Here is a 23991-nt window from a genome sequence, read left to right as displayed (position 1 = left end):
CCTGGAGAGCCAGGCCTGCGAGTGTGTGACTACTGGGTAGTAACCACCGGGAAGCGGCAGGCCAAGCACTTATTAGAGGCTGTGAAAATATTCGGTGGCGGGGGAGCATGTCTGTATAATATTGAGGTGGGGAAACTTCCCAACCCTTGCTACCTGGGCTCCTCTGATGGTCTGGCAGACCCACACATCTCCTGTGCTCATCTCAGTCCTCCCAGCACTCACCAGTCCTCCACGAGCCACCTCACTGCAGGCTCAGCTGGTCGAGTCTGCCCTGCACCAACCGCATCTAGTCACTGCTGAGGAATAACTCTGGCCCTGGAAGGTGGTCAGGGGACAGGCTCCTCACCCCCAATAATAAGTGGCTACTGCTTCCCTTTTACCAATATCTGTCCTGAGTCTCCCAGACCATCAGATATTAATGTGATTTGCTAGCATTTCCCTGAATGGGAAGAAAAAGCTAGAGTATAATCTTACCTCCCTGCTTACCCCGGAAATCACCCAATGCTAACTTCAAGGTCCTTCTTCAGGTCATTAACCAAGGTGCCCTCTATCATGTCCCTTGGACACTCATTCACCCTGTGGCAGTGCTTCTGAGCCCTTTTCTCACCAAGTCACATGGAGAAAATAATACTGTTTGTACTGCACACAGGGAAAGTGGGCACGGAGCCGCTGGAGGTGGGTGGGCCCACAGATGCTTCATCAGAGCGGAGAGGATGGAGATCTCGACATATCCCTAATCCTGCATCATGACCCTGTATCACAGCACTCAGTCCTGTATAAGAGCACTCAGCCCTGTACCACAGGGTGTAGTCCTGTATCACGGTCTCATTCCTGTGTCACTGGGCTCATTACATCTCTGGTCTTACACGGTGACTTTTTTGTCTCCACAACAAGGCTGGAAACTCCATGATCTGGACTAGGTGTGATTCCCTGGTGCCTCCCTCTCCTCTGGAGCATTATCAAGTCCCAGCAACCATTCAACACATATTTGTTCCACGATAAACAGTCACGGGGCTTCCCAGGTGGCGCTAGTGGTCGAGAATCTGCCTGCCAATGCAGAGACTTAAGAGATGTGAGTTTGATCCCTGAGTTGGGAAGACCCCCCTGGAGGAGGGCATGGTAACCCACTCCAGAATTCTTGCCTGGAGAATCCCATGGACAGAGGCGCCTGGCAGGCTACAGACCATAGGGTAGCAAAGAGTCGGACACAACCAAGTCAGATGCAACCAAGGGACTAAACAGCAACATGAACAGTCAAGGACGGCAGCAGGCAGGGCAGGAGCCTGATGAACACAGAACCACCTTCCTGACTCAAGCTCAGTATCCTTTTCAAAATCATACTGTAGCCTCTTTTATAAACATCTTCAGGAGTTGTCCTCATTTTGTTTTGGAGGCAAACAGAAAAAAAGTGGAAGGAAAATACTCTTTGAAGAAGTTTAACATCGTCCCAGGCCTGAAACACTGGGTTTGCAGAGGAGCTGCCGAGCCTGGTGAACACTGGACCTGTGCAGGGAGGAGGGAAGCAGAAGGATAAAGGGGCAGCAGCCAGGACTTAGGTCACGTTGACGCTGTCTTAACACAGCTCCTCAGGAGGCGCCAGGAGGGTCTAGGAGCACAAGTCTGGGCCCCTCTGATGACACCAAGTGTCCGGGGAGAGATGCACAGGCCTGCCGTCTTTGCCCAAAGCAATCTCTCAGCAGCGGGGGAAGAGGCAAAAGGATTGGTGTTGGTGATGGCAGGAGGACCTCCTAGGTGTCAACATCGGCCAGGTGACATTTATGTGCCTTAGGAGCGCCGGCTCACTTCATCCTCCAACAACCCTCAGAGAAGAGCTACTCCGCTCATTCTAGAGATGAGGAGACTGAGATACAAAGAGACTAAGTAAATGGCCTCAAGCCACGCAAGTTGAAAGTAGGGCAGCTGCCAAATTATGAATCTTGGGCCTCTCCCTCCAAGCCTGCACTCCCAACTACTAAGTCAGTCCTGGGGCCGATTCATCAGCAAGAAGGTGGAAGCCATGATCTTGAGAAGAGGAACTGTGTGGTTTGGGCTTCATGGCAGACACGCCACTCCACCCTGGTGCACAGTGTTAGTGAGAAAGTGCCCAGAAATGAGAGGCAAGATCCAGCAGACGGGTTCCACCAACTCAGCTCTGGCAATTCCCAGCATCGTGGGTCAGCAAACAACTGGCTCCGGGAACATGAACTCTTTCAAAATTGAGGGTCTCCTGGGAAGAGCCAGAGGCAAAAATCCCTCAGGAAAGGAGGAAAGAAATGTGACCAAATGTGGGTGAAAAATATATGCCCCCAAAATGATGCCACTGGGCTTCCCTGGTGGCTCAGTGGTAAAGAATCCAATGCGGGAGACACGGGTTTGCTCCCTGGTCCGGAAAGCTCTCAATTAAAAAAGAAAAAAAGGCAAAATGATGCAACTAAGGAAATGAACATGATGACTGTGTTAACCAAAACAAGACTTCTCTGAACTCAGACCTCAAAGAACAAATAAAGACCTCAACAAGGAGATAAGCAAACAAAAGAGCATAAAAGGAAGCCAGCCAAATTCACAGAAGCAACAGAAGAGAAGAATGAAGCCACTGCAAAAGTGAAAACTCCATCATAAGAAGAAAGAAGAGATGCTGCAAAATGTAGCTGGGGCAAAAGGCTTCCGCGCAGTTATACAGATAAAAAAAATACAGAGAGGACTAAAACACTCAAAAAAAGCTCCAAAACGCTGCCACCCTCTGAACGACTTTTAGAAAGCATTGAAAACAAAACCACAATGCGCACAAAGACGGCAGGACCAAGGCTGATTGTATCTCTGTGCATTCACACAGAACGATTTGCAAGACGCAAACTGAAAAACAAGGTTCAAAAAGTGGGTAGAGTAAGTGCTTATTCAGGAGACAGAAGAGGGTATGCATATGTGTGAATGCTTGTATCTGCACAGAAATGCGTAGCAGGGACACGTGTTAAACTGTAAACAAGTGTCTCTGTGGTGGGAGTGAGGTTGCATAGGTGTGTGCTCGGTCGCATCCAACTCTTTGTGACCCCTGGACTGTAGCCCACCAGGCTCCTCTGTCCACATGGAATTTTCCAGGAGTGCGTTGCCATTTCCTCCTCCAGGGGATCTTCCCAACCCAGGGATTGAACCCATGTCTCTTGTGTCTCCTGCATTGGCAGGCACGTTCGCCACCACTTTGAGGTTACTTTTATCATGTACTGTTTTGTGCTGTTTGAATGTTACCACCATCACCGCCACAACAACAAACTTTTCAAATAAAATACACATGTATGTGTATATACACACACACATGCACACACACATACACACACACACACACCAAACATTAAGTATATGTGAGATTACGGGCAGTCATACAATGGGAGGCTCCAGCGGCATTTCTCAGTTGGGTGGACCAGTAAGTTTATCAACACACTTGAGCCGCTGAATAAATGCACTTTGCTCCTGTTTCTTACAAGTCTGATCAAGGTATCGCTCCTCCCTGAACCAGGGAACCAGTTCAGTAATATCATATCGTTGGACAACTTCAGTGCTTTCAAAGCTCTTCCATTCAGTCAAGAACGCACAAGGAGGCATAAAGATGTTCCCAGGGTACCACTCGAATGGATCCTGCACTAAATAAATGTATTTGGCCAAGCTCCAGCCTCTGGGGACAAGTGGCCAGTGGTTCTTTAGACCAACAAAGGAAAGGGAGTTCCTGTCTGTCCTTCTGTGAGACTGCATTTTCTCCATAATTCATTTACAATAAAGTTCTAAGCAGAGAATACACAAATATAATCTGGCATGGCTCTTTCAGCTGTCCTGAGGTCTTCACTGTGGCAAACTTGGAAGTCCCAGCTACAGAAGTGGGGTCCCAGAGTTGTCATGGGGGCCCTTAATAATAATGTGTTCTCTTTTCCATGGCTAGTTTTGAGATGTCAGTGCTTATGCAACAGATAAAAGGTATCAACTTAATTAAAATGGGCAAAAGGCCAAGTGCTGCACTTAATGTTCCATCTAGAATCTAAGCCTCCAAAAGAAGAAAATATTAATAGGAACCATCTTCCTGTGTCCTCCAAATGAATGTATTTTATCTGAATCCAGGCTCTGTAGGGCTGATGGTCAGAAACACACCCATGGAGACATATTCTGTAGTGAAATCATGATGTTAGTCAAGAAAAGTAAGCTTACCAGCTGCACCAGTTTTAAAAAATCAACGAAGACATCACTTCTCAACATGTTTGGGTCCATGGTTACTGAAAAACAGGGACAGCAAGCCAGGTTAGCACGGGGCTGGGTTGACTGTTCTGTTAAACTGCTCTGTCCTCCAGGGAGCCCTCCAGGCCTTGACAGTGCACCGCTGCCTCCTTAAAGGCAGTGGAGCCTGTGACTTCTCAAATCCACGAAAACCTACAAAGCCCTCCTCCTCCAGGCAGCCTGGACTGACAACGTGAACTTGTCACACCAGTCCCAGGTGACTCTTTACAGGAGCCCTTTTCCACTCATGCACATCCACCACTCAATAGCCATCTTGCTGCCCCTGCTAGAAACATGATGAAGTTGATATGGAGAAGCAGTAAGACCTAAAACTGTGGATCTAGACTCCCACTTTAGCAAGATGCTTGGTCATTTGAAAATTTTAAATCAGCCAAGAAACAAGGATGGAGAGGACTTCTTTTCACAATGGGAGCTCTCAAAAGGTTATTAAAAAAAAAAAGGCAATAATAAGGCTGCCAGAGATTTAAAGTTTCTTCTGTACTTATAAGACGTTTACCCCCTTAGATTTAAAGCTCCAGATACCAACACTCAGAGCTGTGGCCGAGTACATGGGGCCGGGACTTGCCCCCTGAGGACCCCACAGTCACATGAGAGGGGCTTCCCTGCAGCTTTCTCAGTTCTTATCTTCCTCCCCATGAGTTCTCTCCCACACTCGAGCTGAACCTACCCACCTTCTAAATCTATATTAAATGTCTTTCTTTTTGTTGCTCTTTTACTGATCTTGTCCAATCACTTCCACCAGCGTTCCAGACTAGCACTAACTGAGGTCATTTCAGGTTGTGCTTCCCAAATGATGCCAAGGTTTTCAAAATAAAATAACTAAGAGAGAGAGTCTCTGTAAGAGCAAAAACTTTTTCCCCTCTCTTTTAAAGAGGTAATTTCAGTGCGGGGGTGGGGGTGGGGGGCAAGCTCTTGTCTTGTTTTCTGGAATATACGCGGCATGTGTGCTAAGTGGCTTCGGTCATGTTCGACTCTGTGTGACCTTGCCAACTGTAGCCTACCAGGCTCCTCTGTTCATGGGAGTCTCTAGGCAAGAATACCAGAGTAGGTCGTCAATCCTCTCTCCAGAGGATCTTCCTGACCCAGGGATCGAACCCACGTGGCACACGCCTCCTGCATTGGCAGGCAGGTCCTTTACCACTAGTGTTACCTGGGAAGCCCATATGTGGCATGTATGCGAATTAATCATGACAGTCAGTACCATGGATCCTTGGGATGGGGAACGCTGTTGAAGAAGTGTTCAATAAATTAGTATTTACTGTACAACTATACAGAGAAGGGTATGGCAAACCACTTCAGTATTCTTGCCTTGAGAACCCCATGAACAGTAGGAAAAGGCAAAATTATAGGATACTGAAAGAAGAACTCCCCAGGTCAGTAGGTGCCCAACATGCTACTGGAGATCAGTGGAGAAATAACTCCAGAAAGAATGAAGGGATGGAGCCAAAGCAAAAACAATACCCAGCTGTGGATGTGACTGGTGATAGAAGCAAGGTCCGATGCTGTAAAGAGCAATATTGCATAGGAACCTGGAATGTCAGGTCCATGAATCAAGGCAAATTGGAAGTGGTCAAACAAGAGATGACAAGAGTGAATGTCGACATTCTAGGAATCAGCGAACTAAAATGGACTGGAATGGGTGAATTTAACTCAGATGACCATTATATCTATTACTGTGGGCAGGAATCCCTCAGAAGAAATGGAGTAGTCATCATGGTCAACAAAAGAGTCCTAAATGCAGTATTTGGATGCAGTCTCAAAAATGACAGAATGATCTCTGTTTCCAAGGCAAACCATTCAATATCACAGTAATCCAAGTCTATGCCTCAACCGGTAATGCTGAAGAAGCTGAAGTTGAATGATTCTATGAAGACCTACAAGACCTTTTAGAACTAACACCCAAAAGAGATGTCCTTTTCATTATAGGGGACTGGAATGCAAAAGTAAGAAGTCAAGAAACACCTGGAGTAATAGGCAAATTTGGCCTTGGAATACAGAATGAAGCAGGGCAAAGACTAATAGAGTTTTGCCAAGAAAATGCACTGGTCATAGCAAACACCCTCTTCCAACAACACAAGAGAAGACTCTACACATGGACATCACCAGATGGTCAACACCGAAATCAGATTGATTATATTCTTTGCAGCCAAAGATGGAGAAGCTCTATACAGTTAACAAAAACAAGACCAGGAGCTGACTGTGGCTCAGATCATGAACTCCTTATTACCAAATTCAGACTGAAATTGAAGAAAGCAGGGAAAATCACTAGACCATTCAGGTATGACCTAAATCAAATCCCTTATGATTATACAGTGGAAGTGAGAAATAGATTTAAGGGCCTAGATCTGATAGCCAGAGTGCCTGATGAACAATGGGATGAGGTTAGTGACATTGTACAGGAGACAGGGATCAAGACCATCCCCATGGAAAAGAAATGCAAAAAAGCAAAATGGCTGTCTGGGGAGGCCTTACAAGTAGCTGTGAAAAGAAGAGAAGCAAAAAGCAAAGGAGAAAAGGAAAGATATAAGCATCTGAATGCAGAGTTCCAGAGAATAGCAAGAAGAGATAAGAAAGCCTTCTTCAGCGATCAATGCTGAAGAAATAGAGGAAAAGAACAGAATGGGAAAGACTAGAGATCTCTTCAAGAAAATTAGAGATACCAAGGGACCATTTCATGCAAAATGGGCTTGATAAAGGACAGAAATGGTCTGGACCTAACAGAAGCAGAAGGTATTAAGAAGAGGTGGCAAGAATACACAGAACTGTACACAAAAGATCTTCAGGACCCAGATAAACACGATGGTGTGATCATTCATCTAGAGCCAGACTTCCTGGAATATGAAGTCAAGTGGGCCTTAGAAAGCATGATTACGAACAAAGCTAGTGGAGGTGATGGAATTCCAGTTGAGCTGTTTCAAATCCTGAAAGATGATGCTGTGAAAGTGCTGAACTCAATATGCCAGCAAGTTTGGAAAACTCAGCAGTGGCCACAGGACTGGAAAAAGTCAGTCTTCATTCCAATCCCAAAGAAAGGCAATGCCAAAGAATGCTCAAACTATTACACAATTGCACTCATCTCACATGCTAGTAAAGTAATGCTCGAAATTCTCCAAGCCAGTCTTCAGCAATATGTGAACCGTGAACTTCCAGATGTTCAAGCTGGTTTTAGAAAAGGCAGAGGAACCAGAGACCAAATTGCCAACATCCTCTGGATCATGGAAAAAGCAAGAGAGTTCCAGAAAAACATCTATTTCTGCTTTATTGACTGCCAAAGCATTTGACTGTGTGGATCACAATAAACTGTGGAAAATTCTTCAAGAGATGGGAATACCAGACCACCTGACCTGCCTGTTGAGAAATCTGTATGCAGGTCAGGAAGCAACAGTTAGAACTGGACATGGAACAACAGACTGGTTTCAAATAGGAAAAGGAGTACATCAAGGCTATATATTGTCACCCTGCTTATTTAAATTCTATGCAGAGTACATCATGAGAAATGCTGGACTGGAAGAAACACAAGCTGGAATCAAGATTGCTGGGAGAAATATCAATAACCTCAGATACGCAGATGACACCACCCTTATGGCAGAAAGTGAAGAGGAACTAAAGAGCCTCTTGGTGAAGGTGAAAGAGGAGAGTGAAAAAGCTGGCTTAAAACTCAACATTCAAAAAACTAAGATTAAGGCATACAGTCCCATCATTTCAAGGCAAACAGATGGGGAAACAATGAAAACAGTGACAGACTTTATTTTCTTGGTCTCCAAAATCACTGCAGATTGTGACAGCAGCCACGAAATCAAAAGATGCTGGCTCCTTGGAAGAAAAGCTATGAGAAACCTAGGCAGCATATTAGAAAGCAGAGACATTACTTTGCCGATAAAGATCCATCTAGTCAAAGCTATGGTTTTTCCAGTAGTCATGTATGGATGTGAGAGCTGGACCATAAAGAAGGCTGAGTGTTGAAGAATTGATGCTTTTGAACTGCATTGTTGGAGAAGACTCTTGAGAGTCCCTTGGACTACAAGCAGATCAAACCAATCAATCTTAAAGGAAATCAGTCCTGTTTATTCATTGGAAGGACTGATGCTGAAGATGAAGCTCCAATACTTTGGCCACCTGATGTGAAGAGCTGACTTATTAAAAAAGACCCTGATGCTGGAAAAGATTGAAAGCAGGAGGAGAAGGGGAGGACAGAAAACAAGATGGTTGGATGGCATCACCAACTCAATTGACATGAGTTTGAGCAAGCTCTGGGAGATGGTGATGGACAGGGAAGCTTGGCGTGCTGCAGTCAGTGGGGTCACAAAGAGTCGGACACTACTGAGCAACTGAACAACAATAAGAAAGATCCGTAAGATAAATATTTTAAAAGGAGCAAAATCAACATACAGAAGAAAAATTTTTTTTCTTTTGTAGTGAAGGACATTAGTGGGGTAGTTGGCGATGTTTGAATAACGTCTCTATACTAGATACCATTACTATATCAGTGTTAATTGCCCGATTTTTATAACTACACTGTAATTACTGAAGAGAAAGTCCTTGATCTCAGGAAATACACATAGATGTACTTAACGAACGATAAAGTGGTTTATATATGCAAAACAAGTGTCTCAAAAATTATATAGAATATATATCATGCATACATTCATAACACCAACACAGACATGGGAAAGTGAGAGAGAGTGATAAAGCAAATGTAAAGTGTTAACATCTGGGAAATCCGGGTAGAATATACAGAAACTTTTGCATTAATTTTGCAACTTCACTGTAAGTCAGAAATTCTTTCAGACTAAAACGTTTTAAAAACTCAGATTCAGGACATCCCTGGTGGTGCAGCCAGCAGAAATCTGGCTGCCAATACCGAGGACACGGGTTCGGGCCCTGGCCAGCACGGATTCCACATGCCATGGAGCCACTGGGCCCTTGGGCCACAGCTACTGAGCCAAGAGAAGCAGCTCCTGAACCCACGTGTCCTAGAGCCTGTGCTCTGCAACAAGAGGCCCGCTTGCGGTGAGAAGCCCACGCTCCACAATGAACAGCAGCCCCCACTAAAGAAAGCCCACGTGCAGCAAGGAAGCCCCACAGCAGCCAAAATAAGCGAATTAATTAATTTAAAACAAAACTCATATACAGAAAAATGTATAGAGTAAGCCTCGAGTTGTCTTTAACCAACAAAGATATATACACACTAGAATACACAGGATGGTTTCTGAGAAATACTCAAGCCTCTTGTATTAATAATAGTATTTTCTTTTAAAGGCATGGGAATCTGAGGTGGAAGGGAACATGTCTTTCATGTTAAACTCTTTGGCCAGGTTTTATTCTTAAAACATTTTATGTCTATACCATTTCCCCCTTTTAAAGCTTTAACTGTTTGAATGCCAATGATTCTATTTCCCCCCACCGTCCTCTGAGAAAGCTCATCCTGCTGTGCATATAGGACTTCTCAGAAGCCCAGCAATGCGCCAAGACTCTGTATCACTAGCCCAATGGGTCCAGAGCAGATCTCCAAGCATCCCTGGTGCCTCAGCTCTGCTCCTAGGGAGGCCGGAGATGAAACTGCCATCTCCAGCGCTGCCACTAAACATTTCTGATATCTCCTGAAAGCTTTCACATAAAAGCAGATCATTTTATCCTTTTGTTCAGTCTTAATCCAAATGATATTTCTTTGACTTCTACAATCAAAACCAACACAGAGCGGCTGGGGGAGGGGTGACACTAAACAAAGCATTTTTATACCAAATACAAAGGCCACATATTGTATGATTCCATACATACCATTTTGCAAATATTGTTCTAACTGGTCCCTTCTCTCATCAGCCATAGATGTGGTCATTGCAAGATAGTACTTTGGTGGAAAGGGTGGCAGGCAATTTCCAAACACCCGCTTCAGCTGAAAGATCCAGAAAACACAAGGTTAAGGCAAAGCACCTACCGTTCAAGGTTGGTGAGACAACTAAGTCCCCACTTGGGGCAAGTCTCTCTCCAGCACTTTATCTAAAATTAACACTTCCTGATGGTGGCAAAGAGTCGGACACGACTGAGCGACTGAACTGAACTGATGGTCAAAAGGAGGAAAAGGTGATACCTTGATTTTCTTAAAGAGGATTTTATTTTAGTATAGGTTTCTAGAACACTGTTAGACGTATCTCAGACTGACAACTCCAGTCTGAGTTTGGTAGATTTGGGGTATATTTTAATCTTTCATTTGTTTTTACACAACTGCCCATCAGTCACATCACACAATATTCCTTTAATTCATTCCGATTCGTGACATCAATGATGAGAGTTAGGAATTTAATTCCCCCTCCCCACACCCACCCAATTTGAACAGAACAGCAGATGCTCAGAGTTGTGCAGTCTAATTTGGTAGCCTCTGACAACACAGCTAGTCCAAACTGAGATGGGTGGTAAGTGTAAAATAACTCTAATTTTAAGGGAAGACTTCATACAAAGGGAAGAGAATGTAAAACATTTTGCTAATAACTTTTTAGGAATGTGCATGCTAAGTAGCTTCGGTCATGTCCGACTCTTTGGACTGCTCTGTCCAATGGGATTCTCCAAGCAAGAATATAGAAGTGAGTTACCATACCGTCCTCAATAACTTTTTATATTGATTACCTACTGAAATCATAATATTTTAGATATATCAGATTAAATAAAATATATCATTAAAATTAATTCCACCTGTTTTTAAAATCTTTCTTAACATGTTAAGATTTTAACACTAAATTTTGCAGTGTTCCATATGTAGCTCACATTCTATTGTTAGTGGACAATGTTGGTTTCTAAAAGTCCTGCAAGGCTGACATATGATCCCAATAGAAACCCTGCCAGACCCCTCCCTCTTCCCCACCCATATATGACCCAAGACTATGACCATGTTGGAAACTATCTTTATGCAAGCTCATAGTGGATGCATCAAAAATAATTTTTAAATTAGGTAATCAAAAATGACCTTCATTCCAGACTCACATTTACAGTAAAAGCTTGAAAATAAGACATCGTATCATTCTCTTTAAAGTAGAAGAAAGGAAACTAGTAAGATTTTAACATGGTACCTCTGGAACAGGAAATTTCACTGGCTTAAAGAAAATGAGAGCAGATCTAAGAGAAATGAGACTGCAAACAAGAATGAACTAAAATTCCATGACCTTTGTCAAAAATACAGTGTGTGTTTGGCAAATATTTACCTTGCACCAGCCCTAACTTCAAAATAGATCCCAAATCTGGCCACTTCTTCCTCCCCCACTGCCATCACTCTTGTCCACACCCCTGTCATCTCTTGTTCCAGGTTATTGCAATAACTTTCTAACAGATCTCTCTGCCTCCGCCCTTGCTCCCCTTCCATCTATTCCTAATACAGAATCTGCTGCTGCTGCTGCTGCTAAGTCACTTCAGTCGTGTCCGACTCTGTGCAACCCCATAGACGGCAGCCCACCGGGCTCCCTCGTCCCCGGATTCTCCAGGCAAGAACACTGGAGAGGGTTGCCATTTCCTTCTCCAATGCATGAAAGTGAAAAGTGAAAGGGAAGTCTCTCAGTCATGCCCGACTCTGCGACCCCATGGACTGCAGCGCACCAGGCTCCTCTGTCCATGGGATTTTCTAGGCAAGAGTACTGGAGTGGGGTGCCATTGCCTTCTCCAATACAGAATCTAAAGTTACTTAAAAGTACAAGTCAGATCATTCCTCTGCCCTGCAAAAAATCCTTCATAGCAGCCCATCTCACTCAAGTACGAGCCAAAATCCTTCGGGTGGCCCAGAACTGGGCCACCTGATAAGACGTTCATTAGCCACCCATGACTACTTAAATTTAAACTTAAAATTTAAAATTCAACTCCTCCATCTCACTAACCACATTTCAAATACTCAATAGCCACTGGAAACATGGCAAGTTCCTACTGAACTGGACAAAGAAGATACAGAGCATTTCCACCAGCACATACATTTCTACTGGACGGTGTTGACCTAACGCTTAGAAAGGCCATTGCTGGCCCACCTGTAGGGAAGACACAGCTCCCTTATGTTTCGTTTGGTCTGCTAGGCTGTTTGCTTGATTTCTAGGGAATCTAAATTTGATGCCAACATTTATTTTTGCAATTAAAAAATATTCAAATTATACTCTGGAGAGAATATAAAATGGCACAGCCACTTTGGAAGAAATTTTGGCCATTTCTTACAAGGTAAACATAGTTTTATCACATAACTCAGCAACTACACTCCTAGTTATTCACCCAACAGATTTGAAAACTGAGGCCACAGAAAAACAGCATACAAATGTTTAGAGGTGCTTTACTCGTAATCACCAAAACCTGAAAGCAACCGAGATATCCTTCAATAGGTGAATGGATAAACAAACTCTGGTCTATCCCTACAATGGAATATTCCCCAGCAATAAAAAGAAATGAGTTGTCAAGCCACAAAAAGACATGGAGGAAACTGAGATACACATTGATGAATAAAAAGTCAGTCTGAAAAAACACACTGTATGACTTCAATTATATGATATTCTTGGGGGAAAAGCAAAATGACAGAGAGAGTAAAAACATCCATGATCACCAGGAGCTTGGAAAAAGGGGGTGTTGAACTGATGAAGCATGGGGAATCTTTCAGGGTGGTGAAACTAGTCTGTATGATACTATGATACATGATACTAGGTATTTGCAAACCTACTGAACTTTACGACACAACTTTAATGTGTGCAAATATTTAAAGAATCATTTAGGAAGTGGGGGGAAACCCAGAATGGAATGCAGAATGTGAGTAAACAATTTAATTATACTATAAATACAGGAAACAACTGCAGTGAAGGGGATGAGGGGAAAGGTGCTGACTTAAGTCACTCTGCAAATGAGTGGTGTCTGTAAAATTAAAGGCAAAAGTAGCTGTACAGAAGCACTGAGCTCCAGCTGATGAAATTGTTTCCTATGTGGATACAGGTTAACCATTCTGGTACCTCTATATGTGCCCACAGAATGGAACAATCAAGTCAACGGATGGCAGGTGGTGTGAGTGGTTTCTCACTGTTGTAATGAGAGTTTTCAGATAAGGGAACAGGCTAGAGTGAGCCATGTGGTGATGGGTTACCGTTGAAGACATCAGTATGAACTTACGTTTAACTTAATTTAGACACAAATGGCTACGTGCAGAGGTAATTATTTAAAGACATGCATATATGCGCATAAATTTTCTTGCTCTTTCAGCTGAGAGGGTCTAAAAGCAACGACACTGCGGCAGTGGAGGACACACCTAGTGCCAGATATTGGTTTCTAATGTTATTCTCCAATAAAAGCAACTAGGACTCCTTGAAGGAATGGTTGATTCTAGGACTGAGGCAGGAAACACACAAGATGAGTCTGGGACTGGGACTTCCCTAAGGTCCAGTGGTTAAGACTTTACGCCTCAAATGCAGGGGGTATGGGTTCAATCCCTGGTCGGGGAACAAAAATCCCACCCGCCACACAGTGGGGCCAAAAAAAAAAAAAGAAAAGATGAGTCTGGGAATCTTGTAGTGCCAGAAAATAAGAAAGTGTGCAAAGAAAACAAAAGTCAACAATAGGGGAAGAGCTCCCACAGGCCAAGCTGGAACAATTTGAACAATAAAATAAAATCTAATTAAAGTACAGCCCAAAGCATAAAGTAAATATCCAAGAGTCCACTCCAGGAGTATTATATCCAGGAGTCTATAATAATTTATAGTCCAGATAAAAATTATTAACTAAATAAATAAATCAGAGAGAATAGACAAATCCTGGTGCAGAAGAATCCCAAATAATGTATGTAGATACTTCATCCCACCAGGAGATGGAACATGAATCCTCAGTCTTTAAATGTGGTCTGTGCATGGTGACCTCCCTCCTAGGAGCACAGTGTGGAAAGGCAGGGAAAGAAGTAACTTTATATGGAGAAACCTGACCAACACCCCCTCAGCCAGGTAACCAAGGGCACTATCAAGAATGTTAGATCGATAGCAACTGCCCCAGACAAGATGCAATTGGAAGCACTTGTCCCCCAGAGTCTTTCTCTCAAAACCATAAACCCAGTCTGGTCATCTGAATAACATCAGACCAAGTCCAAGAGAGGGACATTCCACAAACTACCTGCCCAATACTCCTCAAAATTGTCAAAGTCATGAACAACAGGAAAGCCTGAGAAACTGTCAGTCAGGAGGAGCCTAAAGAGACTTGACAGTTTAATGTGGGGCCTGGATGTGGCCTTGGAACAGAAGGACACTAAGTAAAGACCAAAGAAGTTCGAACAAACGATAGACTGTAGTTTGTAATTCTGCATCAATGCAGGTTCATTGTGCTAAGTCGCTTTTAGTTGTGTCTGACCTTTGGGGACCCCATGGACTGCAGCCCACCCAGGCTTCTCTGTCCATGGGATCTTCCAGGCAAGAGTACTGGAGTGGGGTGCCATTTCCTCCTCCAGGGGACCTTCCCGACCCAGGGATTGAACTGGCATCTCTTAGTTCTCCTGCATTGGCAGGTGGGTTCTTTACCACTGGTGCTGCCTGGGAAGCCGCTGGAATCGAAGTACCATACCTATGCACCTAGGGTGCAAGGGAGTACATTGCACCTAGGGTGCAAGGGAGATGAGAATTCTGTACCATCTTTGCACTTAAAAAAATAATATGAAATCTGAGATTGGGCCACAAAAAAAATGTTTATTTTTTTAAAAAAAGGAAACCCGATGCTCTGGCCTCTCTTTAAAAAACAAGAGGGTCTAGAATCACTTGAGTTTATATTCCCTCAGGCTGTTCCTACCACCCCTACTGCCTCTTATTTAAATTACCTGCCCAATAGAGATGCAGACACAGAGAAGAGGCGTGTGGACACAGCAGGGGGTGGGTGGAAGGAGAGGGTGGCCTGAACTGAGAGAGCAGGGCTGAAACATACACAGTACCATACAGAAAACAGATCACTGCTGGGAAGTTGCTGCATAAACAGGGAGCTCAACCTGGTGCTTGGAGGGTGGGATGGCGTGGGAGGTTCAAGAGGGAGGAGACATGTATGTACTTGTGACTGATTCACGTTGTTTTACGGCAGAAACCAACACGACATTGTAAAGCAATTATCCTCCAGCTGAAAAGAAATTTTATGAAATGGAAACAATAAATTACCCGCCAGATTCCAGTAGTTATTTGTCATTTTTTCTTTAAATCTAGCAGTATAAAATATTAGAGCAACAATTCTGTTTTTTTTTTAAATTCGAGGAAATCTTCCTGCCTTGCCAGAGAGGATCCACAGGCCCCTCAGTCATTACATCATCTCAGGCAAGGGATTCTTGCACCCCTCTCTGCTAATTCCATTAAGTAAAAGCTGGACTTGGTCTTCTTTGCATGCACTTATTTCCTGATTAACTGATTGAGTGATCTTTAAAAGGCAATCTTCTTGTCAAGTGCTCACAAACTTCACTGCTGCTGCTGCTGCTGCTAAGTCGCTTCAGTCGTGTCCGACTCTGTGCGACCCCATAAGGCAAGAACACTGGAGTGGGTTGCCATTTCCTTCTCCAATGCATGAAAGTGAAAAGTGAAAGTGAAGTCCCTCAGTCATGCCCGACTCTTAGCGACCCCATGGACTGCAGCCCACCAGGCTCCTCCACCTATGGGATTTTCCAGGCAAGAGTACTGGAGCGGGCTGCCATTGCCTTCTCCACATAAACATCACAGATGCTCCCAAATGGGTGGGGATCGCAGTATCCTTGAACCAGCAGGGCTGTCTGGGTTACCCAGGGGTGTTCTGGGAGGAGCCCTACAGCCAAGAGCTGGACGAAAAGTCAACAAGGATTAAGGTCCTAATACCCACCCCAGAGCCAAAACTCTCCCGGCAGGTTTTACAACCAGAGCTGACTTCTCAAGGAATCTTTCCCCTCCTTTCTCAAGCACTGGTCTAAGGGGGAAGATAAACATAACACACTGAGCAGTAAAGTCCACCGAAAGTCAATCCCAACCGCACAAATTCTTCAGCACTACCAAAATACAGTCTTTTCTATTGGTCTCAAATAGTACAGAGTTTACCTATTAAAAGCAGTCACATACTGAGAATTATCTGTTATTAGAGTTAGCCCACGGAGATGGCAATGGCACCCCACTCCAGTACTCTTGCCTGGAAAATCCCATGGGCGGAGGGGCCTGGTAGGCTGCAGTCCATGGGGTCGCTAAGAGTCGGACACGAATGAAATGACTTAGCAGCAGCAGCAGCAGCAGAGTTAGCCCCAACACTCTTTCAAAAACTGTTTCAAGAGATCAGAAGGAAAACGCACTTCTCGTGTTCCTTTAGTAAGAGGTGTTTTTGTTTGCTTGCTTTGAAAAATCATGTTCAGGTAACATTATTTTTTTAAATTCCAGCACAGGCTCCTGCTCCAATTTCTGCATCGTACAGTTCTGCCTCTTAACATGAAGAGAACTCTACTGGCCAATTGAACCTTGACGTCAAGGTGGGAGGATGTGGTCAGATTTCCCTCGTTATCAAGGTGGGAGGATGACAGGGCTCATGGCCATGATGACCACCTACTTCACAGGACTGTATTAAGGAAGACATGGGAAAATACACAAGACTGATGTTCTTTGGTACAAAATCTCACGGTCCAGGTTGATTTGAGCTGCGACCTTTTATCTGGAGATGCCACATGCGCTTGCAGCCCCCTATTTCTATCCCTCGGCGGTGACCTGGGACAAGTGAAATTACAGTCACAACACCGTCCTCTTGATAGCCTCTGTTTCTGATGTTGACTCAGTCATCCCACCTTCCAAGGCCCCTTGAATTAAAAATCTCAGATGGTCCAGATAAAGGGTCACAAGTTCAAATCAACCTGGACTGTGGGATTTTGTACTAAAGAACATCAGTCTTGGGTGTTCTCCCATTTCTTCCTCAGTACAGTCCTGTGAAGTAGGCGGTCATCATGGCCATGAGCCCTGTCGCCCTCCCACCTTGGTAACGAGGGCAATCTGACCACATCCTCCCACCTGGATAAGAGTAGTTGACAATGAGTAACTCAGGCCGCTGAAGTGACTTAAACCAAAATCAGTGAGCAGGAGAACTTGGACACAGTCTTTTCACCACTTTTTCCTTCTCCTTGCCCTCTTTCCATCCCCTCCTCCTCCTCCATCAAATCTCTACTGGGCCTCTACTAAAACAGGATTCTGCGCTGGATATGCTATGCCTACAGGCTTCATTCATTCCTTCATTTAAGAATTTGGGCTTCTCAACTAAATAAAGAGGGGAAACAAATCTTCACACAAAGGAGGCGAAAGCAACAAGGTTTAAACACAAAGTGGCACGGGAATCAGAGAATGGCATCTTGTGCAATTAAGGGGGCCTTCCCAGACGAGGCGGAGCTTGAGGTGACCCTTGAGAAAGGCTGGTCTCTAACCCACAGCCCAGTAGGCAGAGGCCTTCTCAGGAGGGGGAAGTGAGCCAGGGAGTGGCAACTGGCCAGCTCATGAGAGCAGACGGTTTGAGTCGGGGAAAGAAGAAATATCAGGTAGGAGCCAGACTGAGTCAGCACCTGGCAGGGAAGAAGGCTGAGCCAGTGCGGAGCCCTCCTCTCGCACGGAGGATCCTTTGCAAGGCTTGTCAGCATTGCTATGACTGATGCCAGCAGGGCGTTTCCAAAGAGGCAAGCATCCTCACCACAGAGTCCAGCCTCATTTACACAGGATGGCCAAAATGAGCCAATTAAAGGTTTCTTTCACAGATTTAACTCCCCTTGAGGGAGGTGGTGCAGGCAAGGGCATAGATCAAACCGATTTTATTCATTTAGAGGCACAGAAAGCAGTCAGGTCAGGGAGCTCCTGTGGCAGAGAGACGGATAACACTCAGCAGTGGAAGGGAAGCTGCCAGAACTTGAGAGCCTCCGTGGGAACCAGGCTGCCAGCCATGACTTCAGAGAGCACGGGTCACAGCTGACCTCTGGGAAACAGCCATCTTTCCTCAGGTCAGTCTTATATACATTAGCCTCCCACAGAAGGGGCAGGGGCCACGTCACCTCAGTCAGGTTCTCCTTCTCAATTGCAGAGGGCTTCCCTGGTGGTTCAGATGATAAGGTATCTGCCTGCAATGCAGGAGGCCTGGGTTTCATCCCTGGGTTGGGAAGATCCCCTGGAGAAGGGAATGATTACCCACTCCAGTATTCTTCCTGGAGAATTCCACAGACAGAGGAGCCTGGTGGGCTACCGTCCATGGTGTCACAAAGAGTTTGACATAACTGAGCGACTTCCACTCCACCAATATACAAAATAGAAATCCAATTCATAAATCCAAAAATCACATGTGCTAAAAGTCAGAGTCTTCACTTAATTTAACATAGTGCTTGCCATTTAATAGGTACTTAGTAAATATTCTTAAGTAAATGAATAATCAGTTAATCCTATTAAGATGAAATTTCTGTTCTATTGTGATGCAGAACTTCCAAATCAATTGGAAATAAACTTCTACTCACCAAACATACACATGACACACACATTCATAAACACAGATGGGGACTTTATATTGTCTCCTTTTTTATTGTGCTCAGTATTAATATTAAATCAGATTAAGAATTCTTAGCCATTTCACATCTTCCATGGAGTAGGAAGAATAAAAACTGCTTAGAAGAGGCTGAGGGAAGTCAGCCAACCTTTTGGTCTCTGAGTTAGGGTTGCCAGATAAATTAGAGGATGCCCAGTTAAGAGTATCTCAAATATTACAGGAGATATTCTCGTACTTTGCCAACAAAGGTCCATCTAGTCAAGGCTATGGTTTTCCAGTGGTCATGTATGGATGTAAGAGTTGGACTATAAAGAAAGCTGAGCGCCAAAGAATTGATGCTTTTAAACTGCGGTGTTGGAGAAGACTCTTGAGAGTCCCTTGGACTGCAAGGAGATCCAACCAGTCCATCCTAAAGGAGATCAGTCCTGGGTGTTCATTGGAAGGACTGATGTTGAAGCTGAAACTCCAATACTTTGGCCACCTGATGCGAAGAGCTGACTCATTTGAAAAGACCCTGATGCTGGGAAAGATTGAGGGCAGGAGGAGAAGGGGACGATGGAGGATGAGATAGTTGGATGGCATCACCGACTCGATGGACATGAGTTTGGGTGGACTCCAGGAGTTGGTGATGGACAGGGAGGCCTGGCGTGCTGTGATTCATGGGGTCACAAAGAGTCGGACAAGACTGAGCAACTGAACTGACTGATACTAGACAAATGTTTGTCATTTATCTGAAATTCACATTTAACTGAGGATCCTGTATTTTTATTTGCTAAATCTAGCAAACTTTCTTGGACTTTTCATCTATAAAATGGAAGTAATGATAACGATTGCAATGCCAACCTTATAGGGGCTTCTTGGGCAGGTGGAATAAAATCTTATGCCAGGAACTCTAAGGACAGAAAGCAGATCTTGTTGTCTGGGACTTGAGGTGGAGGGAGGGGATCAAGGGCAAAGGGACAAGGAAACATTATGAGTGTGGAAACTGTCCTCTGTCTTGATTATGGTGTTGGTAGATTAAATATATTTATAATTCATCACACTAGACACATACAGTTGGGGAATTTTATTATACTATGCTTAAATAAGCTAAAAAAAATATTAGCTTAGGATGCAGTTGTTTTTCTGATAGTCTGTTTTTCTGATATTTTGCCAACTTTGATAAGGAACCACAAAGTGGTTAGAGCAGGTTCCAGAGATCAAATCTTGGCTCCAACACTTGGAGTGGTATGACCTTGGGCAAGTTGTACCTCAGTTTTCTCATCTGTTAAATGGGGCTAATTATAATCGCAGCTCATAAGACTGTTATAAAAATTAAACACAATATTACATATAAAGCTCTTGGCACCAAGCTTAGCACAGAGTAACTGTTAGTTATTGTTCTAAATTAATAATACCAGTCAGTTCAGTTCAGTTCAGTTCAGTCACTCAATCGTGTCCGACTCTTTGTGACCCTATGAATTGCAGCATGCCAGGCCTCCCTGTCCATCACCATCTCCCGGAGTTCACTCAGACTCACGTCCATTGAGTCAGTGATGCCATCCAGTCATCTCATCCTTGGTTGTCCCCTTCTTCTCCTGCCCCCAATCCCTCCCAGCATCAAAGTCTTCCAGTGAGTCAACTCTTCATATCAGGTGGCCAAAGTACTGGAGTTTCAGCTTTAGCATCATTCCTTCCAAAGAAATCCCAGGGTTGATCTCCTTCAGAATGGACTGGTTGGACCTCCTTGCAGTCCAAGGGACTCTCAAGAGTCTTCTCCAACACCACAGTTCAAAAGCATCAATGCTTCGGTGCTCAGCCACCTCCTAAGATCTAAATAGTTTATTTAAAAGGAACTGTTCCTACAGAAAAGGGAAACAATGATACATGTAAGATGGTTGGAAAATGGCTAAAGAAATCCTCACTTTAGAATTTTGAAAAGCAAATAGGAAGTATTCATCAGTATCCACTGGATACTCTACAAAAGGCAGATTTTTGTGGAAATAAGAAGAATTGGCTTTGCGTTTCTGCTTCAGGGCCTCCTAGGATTTGATAGGTCTGAATTTTTCTGAAAACAAGCATCTTTCTGAGTTGGTTAAGGAGGGCTCGACAAGCTTCTGCGTCAGTAAATACTTACCGAGCACATAACTATGCGCCAGGTTTTCTGAGAACCTGGATTCTAATCTTCACAAGAGCCTTGTGAAGCTGACATCCACAACCACCTACCTGATCATTTCTGAGGAAAAAACTGGAGGTCAGAGAAGAGGTGAGGTGTCCAGCCAGGAAGTGGTCAGCCCATCTCTCCCTTCTCCTCTCTGCCGACCCCCGCTTTTCACCTGTAATGGCCACCTTGCCAACCCGACCTAACACGCAGGGAGGCAGATGAGGGTGGGAGGTGACCCTCATGTTCATCCTACACCTGCCCAAACCAACTATACTGTCTCTTCCTTTGAGTTCCCCATCTGTAGTCCTCCCGACTCCCCAGGCAGGTTTCAGTCACAAGTAGCTTGTTATCCTTCAAAAGTCTGAATCCATGCCCTTTTTATTCAGCCACTGACGGTCATTCCTGAGGACCTGCTGGGCCACAGGCACTGTGTTAGGTGCTAGCAATTCAAAAATGACCACAAAAAGTCACAACCACATTACACCTGTTTCCCCTGAATCCAGAGAATCTTAGTCATACCTTGAAAATGGGCTTTTCCAACACACTGGAATGTATGAGGAAGAAGGCTCACTTTAGTGATGTTTTTATAATAATATAATAAAGGAACTGAGCTGCTCATCAACAGAAAACGGTCTTGAAAGAAAATATGATCTATTTACTCACTAGAAACCAGAGATTATCTGAAAGGACTCTCAACAAAATGTTAATATCTATTGCCGAGGCAAGCTTTTTTCTTTTTCCTTTTTTTCTTTCTAACTTTAGGTATGTGTTCTTTATAATTGGGATACAAAATCTTAAAAAAAAAAAAAAAACAACTGCATAAAGGTGGGGGAAAGGTTAAGTTCATTTCCAAACTTCTATGTACTCCTCTGACCCACTTTGATGATTTGTAACACTTCCTTGTTAGGAAAACAAAACCCATTGGGCCTGGTTAATAAATCAGTCTGCATGCTGGAAGAAAGTGTCATCAGGACATTAGAGTGAGAAACTAGAGTGGAAAATGGCCTACTAGTTTAATAATTCCTGTTTCCTGGCTTTCCAGTCTGCCCATATTTAAAGCCTATGAATACCTTCCTTTGAAAACAAAAATAGAGACACACCTTTTCAAAGGGGGGAAAATTAAACTCTGGGAGAAAGTGTTAGTCACTCAGTCGTGTCCAACTCTTTGCAACCCCATGGATTGTAGCCGGCCAGGCTCCTCTGTCCATGGAAATCTCCAGGCAAGAGTACTGGTATGGGTTGCCATTCCCTTCTCCATGGGATCTTCTCAACCCAGGGACTGAACCTGGTTCTCCTGCATCGAAGGCAGAGTCTTTGCCATCTGAGCCACCAGGGAAGCCCAGTACTCACATCCCAGAGACTGAAGACTACACCTCCTTGATCTAGACTTGGTTTGCTCATTTTGCACAAGGATATTGTCTTGGCAAAACAACTGGCATTGAAATGGAGCCCAGGTTGGGCTGGTGAGGATCACCCGCCTGGGGTGGGTTGGATAATTAATTACCTAGAGGGCATCCCACCTCACCTCACAGCCCCAGGTGATTAGACCAGGTAACGTATTCATTGAGCTATATGCCAAACAATTCACGATTAACCAGTTACCACGACCCGGATTAGGAGCCCAAAGCCCTCAGGAAGTGCGGTGTCTTGTCACAGTCAAGCATCCAGAGCCCACGGGCCACACTGGAGTCGGGAGGGCCGGCTGGGGCCAGCCTGGATCCTCTCACCTGTTCGTTCCAACGATGCAGCTGGCTGTAACGCACCTTGCAGAACAGAAACCCGTCCAGGTACACGGAATACAGCTGGAAACAGAGACATCAGAGTCCGAATCAGCCGAGGGAGTGAACCCCTGCCCCCGCCTTGTCCCTGCCCGCTCTCACCCCGAGCCCCCTGACGCACCACGTAGCGGCCCCCCAGCGCGTCGGGCCGCTGCTGGGACACCGGGATGCAGAAATGCATCTTCATGGCTCGGGCGGCGGCCCGGGGCGGCGCTGGGGACCCGGCCCGCGGCGGCGGCGGCGCGGTCCTCGACTCTGAGCCCCGCGGCGGTGGGTGCAGCGGCGGGCCCCGAGGTCCGCTCGCCTCGGGTGTCCTCAGGTGCGGCCCGCCTCCTGGTCCCCGCCCCGCTCCGACTGGACCACTCGGATCCCCGGAAGGGAAGGAGGCGAAGCGCGGCCACCGTCCACGCCCCACAGCCAGTCTGCGCCCCAGGCGGGGCTCCAGGTGCTCCGCAGACCCGGGACGGAATTCAAATAGACGCTAGAAAATGCCAGTGCCCGCCTTGGGCCAGAGGCTTCACCCTGGGGTCTGTGGACTGCCGGCGGGCTCTTTAGGGAAAAATGTACATGGATGGGTGGGGCGATGGAATTCTTCTGAGAAGGTCCTGGGTTCCATCAGACTTTCGGAGGGGTCCTTGGACCCACGAAAGTTACAAATAGTTGCTCTGGCGGCATGGATGTCGGGTGCACCTGCCAACCGCGCAACTCCCTAACTACTCCCCACCCCGCCCTGGCATCTCAGGTTCCTTGCTGGGCCTTAGGCGGTGGGGGATGCACAGCCCAGGAAAACCCTGTCTTCAGGTGTGAGCTCCAGGGCCGCATTCTGATCTCTGTGGCCAGCAGAATGTCCAGGCTCCCTTCCATTGGGTCCATCATGACAGACAGATCACACTCAGACCCACCTTCAGACTCCAAATGTTGACATTTTTTTTTGCAAGTCAGTGTCCTGATAAGATTGAAAAACATTGTGTCCCATTGAGAGCCAACACTGCCTGCAGTACGCTGTGAATGAAGATTTTCAACATATGCCTACATCTAGTAATTACCCTGGGCTTCCCAGATGACTGACTCAGTGGTAAAGAATCTGCCTGCCAATGCAGGAGACTCAAAAGAGGTGGGTTTGATCCCTGGATGGGGAAGGTCCCCTGGAGGAGGAAATGGCCACCCATTCCAGTACTCTTGTGAGAGTACAAAAATTCCATGGGCAGAGGAGCCTGGTGGGCTACAATCCACGGAGTCACAAAAGGGTAGGACTTGACTTAGTGGCTAAACAAGTAATTACCCTATGACTAGAACATTTGTATTACATTTAGTATTTTG

General features: G+C 45.1%; 1 protein-coding gene across 2 annotated transcripts in view; it reads right to left on the bottom strand.

Moving 5' to 3' along the window:
* The window catches only part of SNX31 (sorting nexin 31), an 84967-nt gene extending 61903 nt beyond the window's left edge, over window positions 1-23064 (bottom strand). The window contains exons 1-4 of one of the 2 annotated variants that reach the window (XM_069601150.1): window positions 22793-23064; window positions 22621-22695; window positions 10057-10171; window positions 4192-4256 (exon numbers count right to left, since the gene is read on the bottom strand). In XM_069601150.1, the coding sequence (XP_069457251.1) occupies window positions 4192-4256; window positions 10057-10171; window positions 22621-22695; window positions 22793-22858 (321 nt within the window). In that variant the 5' untranslated portion in view covers window positions 22859-23064. The remainder of the gene's footprint in view (window positions 1-4191; window positions 4257-10056; window positions 10172-22620; window positions 22696-22792) is intronic. The other variant, XM_069601149.1, reaches the window with a different exon arrangement.
* Window positions 23065-23991: the final 927 nt, after the last annotated feature.

This window comes from Ovis canadensis, chromosome 9 (genome assembly GCF_042477335.2).
Source record: "Ovis canadensis isolate MfBH-ARS-UI-01 breed Bighorn chromosome 9, ARS-UI_OviCan_v2, whole genome shotgun sequence".
In the NCBI taxonomy this organism is placed as follows: Eukaryota; Metazoa; Chordata; class Mammalia; order Artiodactyla; family Bovidae; genus Ovis; species Ovis canadensis.
This window is presented reverse-complemented; position numbering and strand designations above follow the sequence as displayed.